The sequence below is a fragment of the Phyllostomus hastatus genome, unplaced genomic scaffold (genome assembly GCF_019186645.2).
Source record: "Phyllostomus hastatus isolate PE091 unplaced genomic scaffold, TTU_PhHast_1.1 phas_contig_34, whole genome shotgun sequence".
Classification (NCBI taxonomy): domain Eukaryota; kingdom Metazoa; phylum Chordata; class Mammalia; order Chiroptera; family Phyllostomidae; genus Phyllostomus; species Phyllostomus hastatus.
In genome coordinates, this window is record NW_025333857.1 from 58,341,867 (window position 1) to 58,358,532 (window position 16,666).

At 42.1% G+C, this 16,666-nt stretch overlaps 1 protein-coding gene across 1 annotated transcript in view; it reads right to left on the bottom strand.

The window, feature by feature from the left end:
- The window catches only part of SVEP1 (sushi, von Willebrand factor type A, EGF and pentraxin domain containing 1), a 161,474-nt gene that overhangs the window by 87,661 nt on the left and 57,147 nt on the right, over positions 1-16,666 (bottom strand). Inside the window, exons 6-11 of the mRNA XM_045840312.1 lie at positions 9,428-9,607; positions 7,749-7,946; positions 6,122-6,240; positions 4,660-4,789; positions 1,093-1,203; positions 75-206 (exon numbers count right to left, since the gene is read on the bottom strand). Of these exons, the coding sequence (XP_045696268.1) occupies positions 75-206; positions 1,093-1,203; positions 4,660-4,789; positions 6,122-6,240; positions 7,749-7,946; positions 9,428-9,607 (870 nt within the window). The remainder of the gene's footprint in view (positions 1-74; positions 207-1,092; positions 1,204-4,659; positions 4,790-6,121; positions 6,241-7,748; positions 7,947-9,427; positions 9,608-16,666) is intronic.

Sequence of the window (16,666 nt, forward strand, 5' to 3'; positions counted from 1 at the left end):
CCCACATTGGTTCACAATAGCAAGTCTACACATCAAATGTCCACTAGGTTTCTGGAGATTCGGGAAGAGAATACCTTTTATGACAATGTGAATGTCGCACGTTCTGTTATTGCCTGAAGGGTCAGTGGCTGTGTACCGCACCACAGTCTCCCCTTGAGGAAAAAGGTCTCCTGGTGTATGACTTCTCGTGATGACCAAGTCGGCCCCTGGGGAGGAAAAAAGGGATCGGATCTGGGGGTTACTGGTCGGCAGTCGCTTTACCAGTCATCTTAATTGAATTTGAATTTTCACATTCTATTTATACAAACCAGCAAAGCATTCACTTTATGTTGATTTGGTCACTATAGACAATAAAAGATGTAATGTTTATATAACATAGAAACGGCGGACTCAAAAACTTCATTAAATTAAGGCATTCTTGCTAAATAAATTATTTGCTTTGATTAGGTCAGTCTTTCTGAATATGGGATATTTTAAATAAGAAATCTAATAAATTTGCATTTTTACTTAACTAGGTTTTAGTGAAATCTTAAAGGGAACTTCAAAAGTATTTACCCATTGTTCTGCTCTCCTATGAACTCTCATAATTTTGGGGGCGAGTGTTTAAGAAATGAGCATGAATACATCCAGCTGCCTTAGAGATACCAATACAGTGCACGATTTATGCCTTCAGGACAAAGTAAGCTTAGAGACGCGATGAGTTTATTATGCTTTCAAGTACAACACCAAGCACAGGTTAGCGAATGTGCATTGAAGACTGGATGAAGGGAAACCTCATGGGTAGGTAAGATTAATAACGTTAAATTACACATGCAGGGGTGGGTGAGAGTAGGCTTACAGTTGCATTTTGACATTCTTTTGGGTCAATAAAGCTACTGTGATCATCTTCACCTGCATGCCCTTTTCCATATGAACTGTAAACCTACTTTTGCTCACCCCTGTAAATTATACTGGCATTAAAACATATTACCTTACATAATTATTCGGTCTAAGTAGACAGACAGAATTTACTTTTCATTTCTCTTTTGTGCTTTTTAAAATAAACTACTGCTCGGTGTCACTGTAGTGAGAACCGAAGGCCAGCGACCTCACCTGAGTTGTCTGAGAACTGAGGCTCGTCCCAGGTGGCCGCGTGCTGCTTCTCGGCGGAGCCCTGGGTTGGCGGCGGGGATCTGCACCTGTCTATGCTCGGTGGCTCTACATCTGAAGAACGTGAAGTCAGAGGAAGAAAGTCACGATTGACATTACAAATGACGAGGGGGTTGCAAGGCAGAACTGATGTCCACTTGTGCTGGCAAAACACCCTGACCTGGTTGGACACCAGGCTGCCCCTGGGGCCCCTTCCTCATGAGGCATGTTTTATCCCTGGCCTCGACATCAAAAGAAAAAGCTGATTCTTGCATACTGTCCTCTGCCTTTTAAAGAAGAAATACCAGGTTACTAAAATCACCGTGCCCACAGTAGTATAAAAGGTCACATGCATGTGGTGGGCATTCGTTTTGTGAGTTCCACCAGCACTAGTTGAGCTGATATGCCTGGAAGTGAGGATGCAGATAAGCAGAAGATAAGCAGATGAGCAGAAGGAGAGAAATAACCAATCTAGTCATTGCACTGGGATCACTCCCATGATCCTCCCTCTTATTGGAAGGATCAAGATAGGTTACAGGGAAGAAACAATGGGCAGAGATCTGTGTTGTGTTGTAGGATATGCAAGGTGTAAGGATTTGATATTGCCAAAATGCCAGGAGGTTATGTCCAAGGCTGGGACGCTGGAGTCTAAGGGTTGTAAGGTTGACAGATTCTAGGCAAAGACAAAGGACAGGGTGTGGCGTGGACGTGGGAGTCGGGGGCTACAGTGCAGAAGGGCTGAGAGTCACAGAAGTTAGAGAACTGTGAGTCGGTGTTGCTGAGCACTGTACTCCACACTGAAGGAGGGCTTGAGGGGGCACAGGTGAGCCAGGCTTCAGAGCTCTGATTGGGTGTGGTAGAATTTTTAGGCTGCCAGGAAAGAACAATGAAGATGTATTGGAGGTAATTTTAATGCCATTATAGATTTCACACATTTGAAATGTTCTTATGACCATAATCACATGCCTTTGAGGGAGACTGGACAAATTATTTTTCTAATTTTCTAGGTGAGGAGTCTCAGGCCAGTAAATTTAAAGGACTTGGTTGAGGTTGTTAAACTAGTAAATTATAGTTACAGGTATCAAGTCTAGGGTATTTTAATCTAGAATACATGAAAACACATACTCTGAAATTAAGTAAGCTGTACCTGTGTGAATTTATAGACTTTTCTACTTTAAGTCTTATGAATAAATGTTTAGTTTTTCTCTTTTCTTCATGCTTGTCATTTCATTAGCACTGTACTTCTGGGTTACAACCTTTCTAGTCTGTCATTTGTTGACCAGAGGTGGAGTGTCTTTTGCACGTGGTTGGGTCTCCACAGAGCTTGGCCCATCATCGGTGCTCAGAGAACGTTGTTGAATGAAGAAAAGCACCAAGGAATGCTCATAGGAGGTCAATGCACTTTGAGGTTGTTGAATCAAATCAGTCATAGATAAACTGAAAAGTCTGGTGGTATTTAGTATTTTCCCAAAGAAATTGTATATGCATATTTTCAAGATTTTCTGAACTTATCTGATGTTAGCCAAAAATTTTAAGGTTGAATCACAGGTACATGAGCGCTAGCAGTCAGACTATGTAAAATAACTGTCAAAAGAAGTGGAGGTACCGGCAGATGGACCGTCTCTAAGAGAGAGAGAGACAGTCCATCTCCAAGCAAGCGAGGCAACAATCTGTGGAATGCTCAGCAAGAGCATTCCTGCTTCCTCCCATTTCTCAGTAAGTCACCGACACTCTGTCATCTGAGGAAAACCAGAAAATGCAGGCTTTGGAGTATTTTCTCTCTGTCTCTGTCTTTCCATCCCCCTGCCCTACTCCTTCTTTCCCTCTCCTGTACTCTCTCCTTCTCCTGCTTCCTCTTGCTTCCCATTCTCTCTCGTGCATACGCGTAATTCGACAATTCAGCGAGTGTCTAGCTAGATGCTGGAGTACGCACTTTATCATACTCCATGCTTACTCCACATTGTGAAACATTAAAACTTGGCAAGCTCTTGGACCACATTTCCATAAAAAAAATCTAAAATATTTTTGATGTGACTGGTAAAGTTCATGTTTAAAAAATTAAAAAGCAATAAAAACCCCTAAGTACTATGAAATGAATTAGACCGGGTTCTACTTGACTCTTTTTATTTACTTTTGCCAAAAAACTGTAATTTCTAGAGTAAGGAGCCAGTTAAATATATATTAGTTATCTCAAGAATTTATGTGGAATTCTTAAAGTAAATTTAATGTATTGGGTTTTAGAATAAACACATTAAAATATCTCAGAGACAAATGTCACAAAATGTCAATATTTATACAGAGCTTAATGTGTCAGGCACTAGTTCAAGGGTTATACGTATGTAGCTTAACTAAATAAACACCTCACAATAGCCCCTATGAGGAAATACATTTCTTAACTCTATTTTTTGGATAAGGAACTTGAGGCACAGAGAAGGGACTCGTCACGTTGCCTGTAAGCGGTAGTGCTGGACTCAAGCAGTTTGGGTTCAGAGTCTGTGCTCTTGACCATGGTGGACAGCTACAGAGCCTGCTTCTCCATGTATTGCTACTTGGTAGCTACTGAATACTACTGATTTGGCTAAAAGCACAAAGCTCAACTGGGTGATGATACAGTAAACCAGGCCAAAAAAAAAATAAAGTAAAAAAAAGGACTGATCTATAGTAGGGGTTGGGAGGATAGGGAGACTGGAACAGACTTCAGAGACACTCAGTTGATGAAAACAGTAGATGAGAACTGACTGGACATTGGTGATGGAGGAAGAAGAGTCAAAGGTGACTCCCAGATTCTTGCTTGGTGGCTGGGTTGTTGGTTGTGCCATTTTCTCAGTTGAGAGATATATTACGTTTGGGTGACTGTGAAATGCCTGTGGCACATTGACACGGGAAAGCTCAGTAGATGGTTTTATACACTGATTTGCACTTCAGAAAACAGACCTTATCTGGAGATGGAAACAAAATCACCAGGAGAACCATAAGGAGAAAGAGAAGAGAACTGATGCGGGAACCCTGGGGCTGATCCACATTTGAGAGTTGTTCTGAGGAAGAGAAGCCTAGGAAAGCAGTAAAGAAGGATAAATGAGAAAAACTGGGGGAAAACAGGAAACACTGGTGTCAGAGAACCTGGGAAGGAGACAGTTTTGAAGAGGAGAGAATAAGCCGATCATGCAAAATCTAAGGAAACATGGACTAAAAAGCGTGCAGAAGGAGTAACTCAAGATTGTCGGTGACCTTGGTGAAAACAGTTCATATGACTGAAGGGGACAGAAGCCAGATTTGAATGACTTGGAGAATACACGACAGTTACACCAAAAGAGATGACAACCATTGGGAACTTTTCAAAAGGCTCCTATGGGAGAAACTCAAAGGGAAGTTGTGACAGTTGGAGTATGGAGGTTTCCAAGGGGTGGCTCAATGAGGTTCCAGTGCCAGTAGGAATAGCCAGTAGAAAGGGAATTGTTGAAGACAGAGAGGCAAAGTCCTCGAGGAACGGGGTTATTTCCACAAACCGACCCAAGTCATGCAAAGACTTACCAATGACTCTGACATGGAAAGTGCAGCTGGCTTGGTTACTGGATAAGTCCTTGGCTGTGTATGTGATAGCGACGTCTCCGATTGGGAAAAGGTACGGTGGGGTAAAAGCTGGATGAACGTAAATGGCCACCTTTGGGAGTTAAAGAATATTTTGAAAGTTAAACTTGATGTCAATAGTGTGTTTATTTTGTTTTGATTTATATATTACTAGCAAAGGAAAGTTAAAAATGACACAGTATTTCACACATAGCAAAAAGGAAAAAAAAATCTGGCACAGTCTTTTGGTGTATTTCTTTCCAGACTCTTCTATTTGCATAGTTTGTAGCATTAGCACAATCTGAAATGTTGTTCCTTGTTTTTCAAGTGTAAATATCTTAAAACACTTTTTGTTATTACATAGTTTTTAGAACTTAAGATGAGTCTTAATTGCATCTATACTGTTCCAGAGAATAAATATACAGCAGCTGAAGAAAAATCTGTTGAAAGACATTTGAACTGATCCCATATTTTACTATTGGAAACAACACCAGGATGAACAGTTTTACACAAATTTAAAAATATTTTTATTATGTCCTTATAATAAATTTTCATAAGCAGAATCACTAACTTCGAAGTCATTAACATTTTATTGTAGGTAACACAAAATTTCTTTCCCAAAACATGGCGCTAATTTGCACTCCCATTGTCAATATTTGATGGTTGTCAGTATCAAGGTTCCCTAATCTATTTTAAATATCATGCTTTTTGTAAGTCAAAACTATGTAACCAGGTCATTATTTTAATTTGTAGTTTTTTAATGTCTTACATTAAGATTAAATTCTCAGCCCTGGCTGGCTTAGCTCAGTGGATTGAGAGCGGGCTGTGAACCAAAGTGTCACAGGTTCGATTCCCAGTCAGGGTACATGCCTGGGTTGCAGGCCATGACCCCCAGCAACCACACATTGATGTTTCTTTCTTTCTCTCTCTCACTCTCTCTCTCTCTCTCTCTCTCTCTCTCTCCCCCCATCCCTCTCTAAAAATAAATAAATAAAATCTTTAAAAAAAGATTAAAATCTCATATGTTTGCATGGCATAGATATACCCTTCCTTTGTGCATTATATGTTTACCTTCTTAGTCCACTTGAAAATTACGTGATGAAAAATAAATTTGTATTAATATGTTATGTGATAAGTATTCTAACTTTGGACAAGTTTGAAGCATTCTCCTCCAATTTCCTATTTGTCTTTTAATTTGGGAATTTTTAAAAAATACTTTTGTCACCAAATACATTTGTCTTTTCCATTATACTTAAAAATTTCTAATTAAAAACTCACAGCTGATCATCTGTCAAATACAGATCAGCAGAGTGTAGAGAGAGAGAATGCTACCATTAGAGTATCAGTAAATCTTCAATATCAAACACATTTATAGCATATTTAGCATCCACTTGGAAAAGGACACAGATATTTGCATAAACCTCACCTTTTCCCCAGAGTTGTCCTCAGTTGTTGGGATCTGCCAGGTGATATTTGCAGTGTCTTGCTGTTCCTCAGTCTTGGCCTCTATGTCCTTAGGGCAGGTGATCTGGGGAGCCTCCACGTCTGACTCAGAAAACACACAAATCGATGAATATGTTGACAATTAATTCTACGTCATTTAAGAATGAGATACAAATATATTAGTGCTTTGCGACTCATCTTTTCCATCCCCATTCCTGACTGACTGGGATGCACAGCTGCCTGCAGGGTGATTCACCTCAGCACGGCCGCTCCGAGTCTCGGTGTAAACCTGCTCACCTCAGCTCCTCGCCTTTCCACGTCCCCTGCTGGGACCTCCATGTTGGCTGCTTTCAGTCGCATGAAAGCTCTGTGGTCATTCTTCAACCTTTGCTTACTTAGGTTGTTCCATTTGCCTGAATCAATGCCCTCTTCCCCATTTACCTGTATAACGACTACTTGTCCTTTAATTCTCAGCTGAGACACAAGCTCCTCAGGAAGCTCTGTCTCACCCCCCTGGTCCATTTTAGGTGCTCACTCCACAGGTTCCCACTACCCTGTCCTTCCTGGGCATAAAACTCAACATGCCTTTTTGAAACTGAACTGACTCCCCCCAAAGAACTTAACTTCTTTGAGTGCCAGGGTATCTCTTGACCCACGGTGCTACATAATATCTGACATACAATAGGGCTTTGATAAATAGTGTTTGAATGAAATAAATAAATAAACAGAAAAAAATTCCATGTTTTCTGGCAGGATGGAACTATACTTTAAAACAAGGGCTGTCAACTAGAATGGATTAGCAGTGCAAAAAGGTACTGTCACAACAAACAACAAATGAAAGTCAACGATACTTTTTGCAGTGGGAAACTCCACCATAGGAACACTGAATCAGTGGTGGTAAAATCACACATATCCACAGTAATGACTGTAGAGCAAAGTTCTTATTATATTATATAATAAACTTCCTGATTTTAAGTTATATTAACTTAGGTCTTCTGTAACTCGCAGTGAAATTCATATATCTGAATTGATTTAATTCATCTTCTTGTTTCTTTACAACTTTATTCAATTTATATTTTCATTCTCTCTGAGGGGTTTATACTTGACAAATTCCCCCCACAAAGATGCATTGGCATACTGACTCTGAAAATTTGAAAAAGCATTTTTGACTTTTCAGTCACATTCGACTAACAGCTTGATGAACTGGGAATTCAAAATTTACGTTCACTTTCTCTCCATATTCTTTGGATGTAGCTTCAATTCCCTTCTGGCATTTAGAGTGGTAGAAGAGAACTAGAATGTGAGCCTGATTCTTGTTTCTTTTGAGCAATTTCTCTTCTTTCTCTGGAAAATTATTTAATACTTAGCTGATTTCCACCTCCACTATTATCCTTATTTTTACATGTCTCCTGTCATTGCCTGACATGTTGCAATTGGATTTTATAAACCCATCATTTTGAAATAGGAATCTTCAGAGTATATACTGGGGTCACACCTTCATTTTATCATGAATTTGCAGCAAAAGTGGCAAAGAAGGACAGTCCCGCAATGCACCGATAGGTCATGGTGTAGGAATTTGGCTTTCAACCTGACTGACCCAGAAGACCCACCTTTACAAACAGCCGTCTGAACTCTGGCGCTCCATCTTCCGGAGGTGGTGCATCTCACTTCTTCTCTGACTCCAGATAAAACGAATCCTTGGCGGCAACTTAGCTGACAAATTGTCCCCGGTTTGGCTGGCTGCCTGCCACAGTTTGGGGGAGAAATGATGACACCTTTGGGCTTCTGAAAGGTGGGGCACTGGTGCTCTATGGTAGGGAAATGACAGAATGTTACTTGTGTCCTCGCCAGTTGCAAATGCCACACGTTCTCTTTACCCGACAACAGGACTGACAATGCTTGTCGGGCCAGCGTCTTGCAGTGCTCACAGCGGTAGGTGTGTCATTGTTAATGAACTGAATCTTTGCTTAATAGTACATTTTATTCTTCTGTGTCAGAGGGATTAGTTTCTTCTCAGTATTATATCAGTGTTTCTGAGCCTGCATAGTGAGGGTGGACTCTTGGGCAGTTCATGAAACCCCCAGCATGCCCAACATCCCCGCTGGTGGCACACTCCCTTGTGATCACCCATGAGTCCAACACTAGATCACAGCAGAATAAAGCTGTACATCAATCTGGGAGGAACTGGAATACTCATAGTACCGTGATACTTCACCTATCGCGGGAGTTACGTTCCAGAGACTCCCGCAATAGGTGAAAATCCTCAAAGTAGCAGCATTACATTTATTTTATTATTTATATATATATTTTAAGGCTTTATAAACCCTTCCCACACTCCTATAAACCTTTCCCACTCTCTTATTAGCCTTTCCCACACTCTTATAAACATTTCATATGCTCTTAAACACTTTCTGCACTCTTCAACCTACGTAATTTTAACAACATATAAAATTCTATATGGGTACTCACCAGTGAAGTATACAGTTGTCCCTGGCTATATCACAGTTGACTTATCGCGGCTTCACTGTATCGTGGGTTTTTAAAAAAACCTGATATAGCGAGGGATGACTGTATCTAGTTTTCCCATCTTAGGCCCTGGCATTTCTCAATTTATTCCATACATGTAGTTCTTCACCTTCTCTGTTTTTTGGACATTGGATATTCATTACATACCTGCTAGTGCTCCTAGTTATACCATATCTGACACCTAGTAAAGTTTCACTAAGTGGTAGCTATCATCACCATTATTACCAACTCCTGATTGTTATTTTATCTGTAGTGTCACAAAGCAGAAAAGTGAAAAAGCTACTGAACTTATTCATTCTGGACCCAACTTCAGTAGTGAGATGTCACAACTCTTAGTGAAGGACAAGGCAGAAAACATGATGAACTAGATTTTACAGTCTAGCTTAAGACTCACTGGTTCATAATTCTGTCCTTTAAACAACAAGGTGGAAGTAAGTTGTGTTGAACAGAGTGAAGGAATGCTACAACATTTGTGTTTTTGAAAAATCCATCAAAATTGGTCCCAACTTAAAAAAAAAAGTTTTAACCTTTAAAGCTGGACATCTCAGTGGTTTGGAAAATTGGCATCTGGAGTAGAAGTCTCTTTACCAGTGGAGGGGAATAAAACAATATACTTATTTACATGCCTACATCTCTGCGCATCTGTGCGTATGGTTTTGATTTTACAGTCATGATGAGTCAACTTTTAGCTTCAGGTCTTCACAGAACACAGAGGAGATCAGAGAGGAATGGGGTGGAATCCCCAAAGCTTTCTGAAGCTTACCCACACACCGGAGCTCCACGCTGTCCCACTGGGCGTTTCCTTGGCAGGTGAGCCTGGCACTTCCTTCCAGTCTGTACCCTTCATCACAGGTAACCACGCACGTGGTCCTGTAGGACATCTCCCCCGTGGAACAGCTGAGGCGGCCGTGTCTGGGCTGGCGGAGACGAGGGCATGTTCTCACTATATGAAATGAACACGATTAGAGTGCATTGTACTGAATAAGGAGAAAAATAATAATTACAAGCTTAAAAATGCTGACACAGTGCGAGCAAGGAAAGGTCCTTTTCTTACAACAGCAAACAGTAAATAACATACCATTATTTTCTGAGTTAGTGTTATGTTAGGCAATTAAAAGCCTGTGTTTTACCAAACGTGTTACCCGCATAGTATCACTGTGTTCAGCCCACGGGTGGGAAATGGGAACTGTCTCTAAGAGTCTGGCCTACAGATTGGGGGTGCTCAACAGAGGAGCTATCTGCAGCCATCAGCTGGGCCTCTGCTGTGGTTTTCCAGGCTCTGTTCCTCTAGAGAACCAGCCAGCATGGCAATGGTGAATGCAGCCCAGTATTGACCTGGAACACTGACCAATAGGAGGCAGCACAGAGGAGCCAGGTGTGCAGATTGGCTTTCCCACAGGGAACCAGGCCGGCAGGGTACCTGGGCTGCTGTGAGACTTGCTTTTGCTGAAACTCCCTCACCCTGAGCTAAGACTGCAGATGTTTAATGGCTATCTCTGAAGCAACTCCCTACAGTCTGCTAAGATGTGCCAAGGACAAAATGTAACCAAATCAATCATTTTTATTGTTCCCTTGCATTTGTAACTTCTCCTTTTTTGTTATCTGTAAGAAGTAACCACTTAACTAAATCTAGAAATAATGAGAACCTTCTTTGATGTAATGTGACTGGAAACCAATAAAAGCCTGTCCATGCAAAGGTCAATGCACTCTCCCCTTGAGAGAGTGGCCGTGCCATCCATTTTTCTCCACAGGGCTCGGTAGCCCGTGTGGATTTGTGTACCGCATCCACAACCCGCAGACTGTGGAGGGCCGGAGTCTACATCATATTCCAGCAAAAGGAAGGGGACAGAGATTTCAGGTTCACCAGCAACTCGATTCTCGCATCTGACCAGCATGTCCTGGGCCTTTCAGTGGTCCCAACCTCTGCAAAGCTGCCCAGCCTCTGCCACCTGAAAAGCCAGTCTTCTTCTCTCTGACCGCAAGTCTTCTCCTTTCAGCCTGTTCACTCCTCTATTCCGACACTCACTGTAAACCCTAGTTCATGACCATGACCGAGACTGAAGCATTAACATCGTTTTCTTTGTTTTTTGCTCTTGTGGCAAAGAATGCTACTTGCCCACCCAAAAACCATTCAGAATAATAATATTCACAGTGAGAAGATAACAATTTCCCATCTCCATTACAAGGAATGACCATATATAAGCTGAGGGTGCGCGGGGCTTCTAGAAAAGCTATTCAATGGGGACTGTCTCGATTGAGGAGGTACCTTTTTGCTTTCCTTCCCCTCCACCTTCTTTGTCCTGAAATTCAGACATGAGAGATAGTACCCCAACATATTATAGTATAAGTATAGGACAGTATCGAATAAGTATCGTGCTCTGCAATGGTTGAACAAATAAATAAATAAAAGCAGTTTGGGTCTCTGATGACAACGGCATGATCTCATCAGCTTTGGATTTTCTACTTCTGTCCTTGTAGATGAGAGAAAAGTAAGCTGGCTTAAAGCATTGTTATTTGGCTCTCTGATACCAGCAGCTGTACACAATTCCTAATTCCCTCTTCCCAGCGTCCATTCACCTTTCCTTTGTTAGTTTCCTAGGGAAAGATCTCTCTCCTCTTTCTGCTCACACAGTTTGTGCGTGCTCCAGTCCTGCTCAAGGCTAGAGCATGTGACACAGAGCACGTAGTCACTTTACCCTGGTCTGAGAAGTGAGCAGGTACAACTGGTGACACAGTTCCTTTCTCTGCCAGCTTTGAAACCACCACAAGAGGGCAGCCTTCTAGAAGGGTCTACACTAAGCCCTGGATGCTGGAAACGCCCCTACAGGTTGGTCAGCCTCAACATCACCAGTGTGGAAATGCCATGGGGTGTCCAGAGGAACCTGCATCTGCCCAGAGTGGCTACTTCTAAGTTTCTGGCCTCAACACTACACCAGAGAAGCTACAAGAGAACACTGGAACTGCTCCTGTTTCTGTGTGTTCCCAAATGATTCTGTGCTCTGAGCTCTCCTGGCAAGATTCCCTCATCGTCCAGCCCACCAAAGTTCTGTAATGTGTCTGAGAGTCCGTATCAGTTACTTCCACAATTACCCTGTATTTCTGTTCATGACCATCTCTTAGGAAGCCCAAGGCTCCAAAGTCATCCCTCATCTACCAGGGCCATCCGCATACAGCCCTGATTCCAATCTAACTCACAAGCTCTTGCATTGTCCTCTGGAATACATACAAGATCAGTGTCCAGTAAATCCCCTCATCTCCTGAACTTCCCCTTTGAACTCTTCCTTTACTTTCTTATCCTAATCAAAATCTCACTGTCTCTTAGAGTCAGGGCCCAGAGCTAAGAGCGGTACCTTCTTTGCCCTTTATTGCCTTCCCAGACCATTTTCTTTCCCTTCTTCCTAAAAAACTCCAGCTCCCTCAGAGTATCATCACATTGTATATCCAACATCCTTTCCCCTGCCCCCCCACTGCCTGCTGACCTCTGGGCCACATCTCATTCTTTGAAGATTTTATTTGCATTTTCTCTCTCTCTCTCTCTCTCTCTCTCTCACACACACACACACACACACACACACACACACACACACACACACACGGTGATTCCATTATCTGTATAGATGATTGTTCTACTACCCTTGAGTCATCTCTCTCACTTCCCCTTTTCCAGTGACCACACCCTTCACCCGATCTCAGCCTCCTCCCTATTGCCGTACCCACTAGACTTTACCGTCACCAATCCAAGTATCCGACTCTCCGACAGCAGCTTCCATCTCCCCAGATCAGTCCCTTAGGAGCCTCGACGCCACCAATTTCTGTACCCTGCTGGGGTCTTCAAACTATTGTGTGCTCTCTTTTTTTCTTTTAGATAAAATCATTTCTAAAGAGTTTATACCCATTCTACACTTCTTTCCCATTAGTTCTAGCTTAGACCTGCTCCTATCAGGATTTCCAATCAAGGGAAGGAGAAAAAAAAAAAGGAGAAAGAAACAGGCAAGAATAAGGAGAGGAGAGAAGGAAGTGAGGGAAAAAGGTGGGAAAAGGGCAAAGGTGGGTGGAATAGAGGAAGAGAAAGAACAGAGAGAACAGGGAGGAGGCGGGAAGGACGCGGAGTAGGGCGGGGAAGGGAAGACAGCGGGAGGGGAGAGGAGAAGGTACGGGCAGCGCAGACCCACGGAGGTGCACCCTCTCAGTCGGATGGAACGTGACTCAGTCATAAACACAGAGACAGAGAGGAAAAGAGTGGATTCCTGCTAAACAGAACAAAGGATGGGCACATGTAATCATTTTAGTTGGCTTACAGGTATAACCCTACAAGCATCACACATTGTACAAAACCCCAAAACAGCCCCCGACAAAAGAACAAAGCAGTTCATTCTCAGACTGCACTATCGCAACACTGGAGCTGGAAGACAACATAGCAGTCTCTAAACATGCTGAACGAAACCATTTGGATTCAACAATTTTACTGGGACTCTGAGTAAGACGTGTTTTTCTGCTAGTTTTCTGCATCTGCCAATTTTTAACATCAAGATCGTGTTTATTTACAATAAATGTTTAACTTTAAAATAACAGGAAAGGAAGTTGGGGCACATAGTCAGTGCATGTTCAACCAAAGCCACTGTTTGGCAGAATGTGTTGTGAAGGAACCAATTCAACTGCTATTAGTCAGCAGAGCATACACACGGGCTGCATTAAATATGTGTTTAGGATTGGTTACTCCTTAGGGAAAATTCAGAAATTAGATGAAGGGTTAAGCCATAAACCCTAGCTTTTCAATCCCTGGATGGTTTGAAACAAAGTCAACTATTAATGACAACAGAGGAGAAATCTGTTGCCTTCCACACTTGATTTTTATTCTGTCCATCACACAAGAAGCTTTACTGAATGTGTACATCAAGGGAGTAGAAATCTTTTGCCTTCTTCATTTTAACCATCATTGAGTGTGTCCACCATGTGTAGCACAGTGCCAGGTGCCGGATGGGATTAAAAGATGAGTAAGAGCCCTGGCTGGTGTGGCTCAGTGGACTGCGTACTGGCCTGTGAACCAAAAGGTCACTGCTTTGATTCTCAGTCTCAGGCACACGCCTGGGTTGCGGGCCAGGTCCCCAGTGGGGGGCGCATGAGAGGCAACCACACATTGATGTTTCTCTCCCTTTTTTTCTCCCTCCCTTCCCCTCTCTAAAGATAAATAAATAGAATCTTTTTTAAAAAGATGAATAAGATAAATCCCTATAATAAAGATGTATAAAATCTAAAAAACCATATTAAACAACTGTGTTTAGAGTCAATATCCTGCTTAAATCACTGTGGCTTTTCCACCTGTGAAAGAATGGATGTACATCTGCCAAGTGCACTGGCAGCGGCTCACAGCTGGCAGATTCACAACACGCAAACCACATCGCTTCTCAAGTGTGGTTTGAACAGCTTTCCATTGCTCCTCAGGGCAAACAAAGGCTGTAATAATTCCTATCTAGTCTTAAACATTTTATACTCCTTTTCAACCAAGAATGACCACTTATTATCAGTTTTAATAAGACCATGCTCATTTTTTAGTTTCAACTTGTTTTTTATTGCAACAAGCTAAAAAAGTCTGCAATAAATGTTTCTTGCCTTGCATTCATGTTAAAGCAACCCTTACAAATGTATTTATTCTTTTTAGAAAACAGCAATTTAGTCTTTTAGAGAACAGTCTGCTATGTCGTAGACAATGTAAGAACCTGATCTGTTTTTTATTTTAAAGACTAATTAGACTTTCCCCAGACACACACTGTTAATCTCAAGATTCTGATAGAATCTATACTAAAAATAAAACAAGTGTGATGTTAAATACAGGCTTGTCATTGTTGTTTAAACCCTTTTTTCTCAGAACAAATACTATCACAACATTTAATATACTGTGATGTTGTAGTATATCTAGTTATTATTGAGAAACCATAAAGAAATCCTTGCTAGTTCATGAAGAAATGCATCATTCAGATAAAATTCAAAAAGAGTGTAAACCCTAATGAAGAGTGCACAGGAGGAATACGAATCAAGCCCATTAATTAATACGTAACACTATAAAACATTAATGATGCAACATTAAATTTATAAAAACCTTTATGTTTTACATTGGTCTTTTATTTCGGCCTCAATTTTAAAAAGGTTTTCGAGAAAAAATAAAATTATTCTCTGTCCTCGTAATTAGATTTAAATTAAATCTGTAAAATATCACTCCAAAATACCCAACCTGGAACAGAAGTGCATCCCTACACAACCGCCAGTTTCCCTATAATTCCAGATGCCCCAATGGTAAGGCACACAATTTTATGTGCCACTAATACAGAAATATTTTAATAACATCTATAAAAAATTTAATGCCATTGGTATTAAGGTGCATCTCAGTTTCAGAGATATTAAAATGCGGGAGGAAAGTGTTTTAGACTTAATGAATTATGGTATGTGTTTAACAGAACAATACCTCAACTAACTAAACCCATCAATGAGGAGCCAGAGGAAGAATCTGAATAAGCATCTTCATTAGGATAACTCTGTACACTGGTAAGTGAGGTAGTAGCTTTGGGGCGGGGGGGGTGAAATTGAAGGGATCTGAGGAAGATCCAAGGGGAAAGGGGCCACATATTAATCTGACACGCTCAGGGGAAGGCCTACATGGTGGCCTTACACACTCAGAGACCTAAAACAACCACAAAGGATGGTCTGAAATGAAAACTTATCAACTAAGAGCAGTTCATGGCAGGTAGACACATCCTACCTAGGCTGGTAGCTTTCCCTAACAAAAGTCGGTCCCCACCTTCACTGAGCCTGTCTGTTGTCTTTTTGCATCTAAGATAACATACCTTTGGAGTGTCAAGACAATTCCCTTCTCTTTTGGACTCCTCAGGGCACCATCTCCCGCCAGACTGGAGACCTTCCAAGCATTTTTCAATGTATTAAGATTTGGTTTCCAGGCAATTGTTATCGGTTTGGCTTCAATAAACTCACAAAATTTCTCTACCGGTTTGAATGTTTCTTATGTTGACATTAGTAACATGCGTATTTCTTCAACTCAAGCTTTCAGTCATTCCCTGGTGTTATAAGCAAGCACTGAAGGAAGGGGAAAAGATGCGTTCTGTGCCTGTAATGAACTCACAGCAGAGGTGACAGACAAGTTGAGCCATAAAATTAAGTGTGGTGGTCCTTAGCATAACCAGTTGGCTCAGCTGGGAAACACCTTGTCAGCATCCGCTTGGGTGGACCAGGTTAGGGTTGGCCAAAAGAAGAGCGTGCACTAGATTTGGACGGCGGAAGGGAAGCAGTGCCATTGTGTCTGGACTCAGAGATGGACAAAGGCAGATGTGTCCAGTGGGCCCCAGCTTGTCTTTGCTCGTCTCCACCCTACATCCTGACTGCTGAGTTTCAACCAAAGGTGGCCCCAGGCTCACAGCTACATTCTTGGCTGTAGAGCATTGGGACGTGGTTACACAGAGGTGAAGCTTCTCTTAGACTCCCCAGCAGGTTCCTCCCCTGGGGCTCTATGTCAGGAGCTGGGCAGGCTCAGTTTCTCAGATGGAGTTGGCAGTTAACGTCTCTGATACTCCGACTTCTCTTCTGGGGCTTGCATTTTCCAGACCCTTCCCAAGTTGTATACAGCCTGAGTCCTAAAATCGGTTCCTTTTCCCCTAACACGCATGGCATGTTTCCTGTACTTCCCCGACACACAGGGCACAAGGGCTAGAATGAGCAGAAGACAGGTCTGTGGATGCACATACAGAGGTTCAATGCCATCCCGCCAAGCTGAGGAGGTTGGGAACAGGGGGGGCTTGTCTGCAGGGACCAAGAGCAAAGGCAGGGTGATTGAACAACCAAGGCTGCTGCAACCAAGGGATGCCTTCCTCAGAGGGCGCGGCCATTTCTTCTGTAGGATGTGGATCATGGAGGGTAAGAGGCAAGGTCAGTCCTTGTTCTACAGGGGTTGTCTGCCTGCTTTTCTACTCGCTTCGGAAGTCCAGGAAGTGGGAAG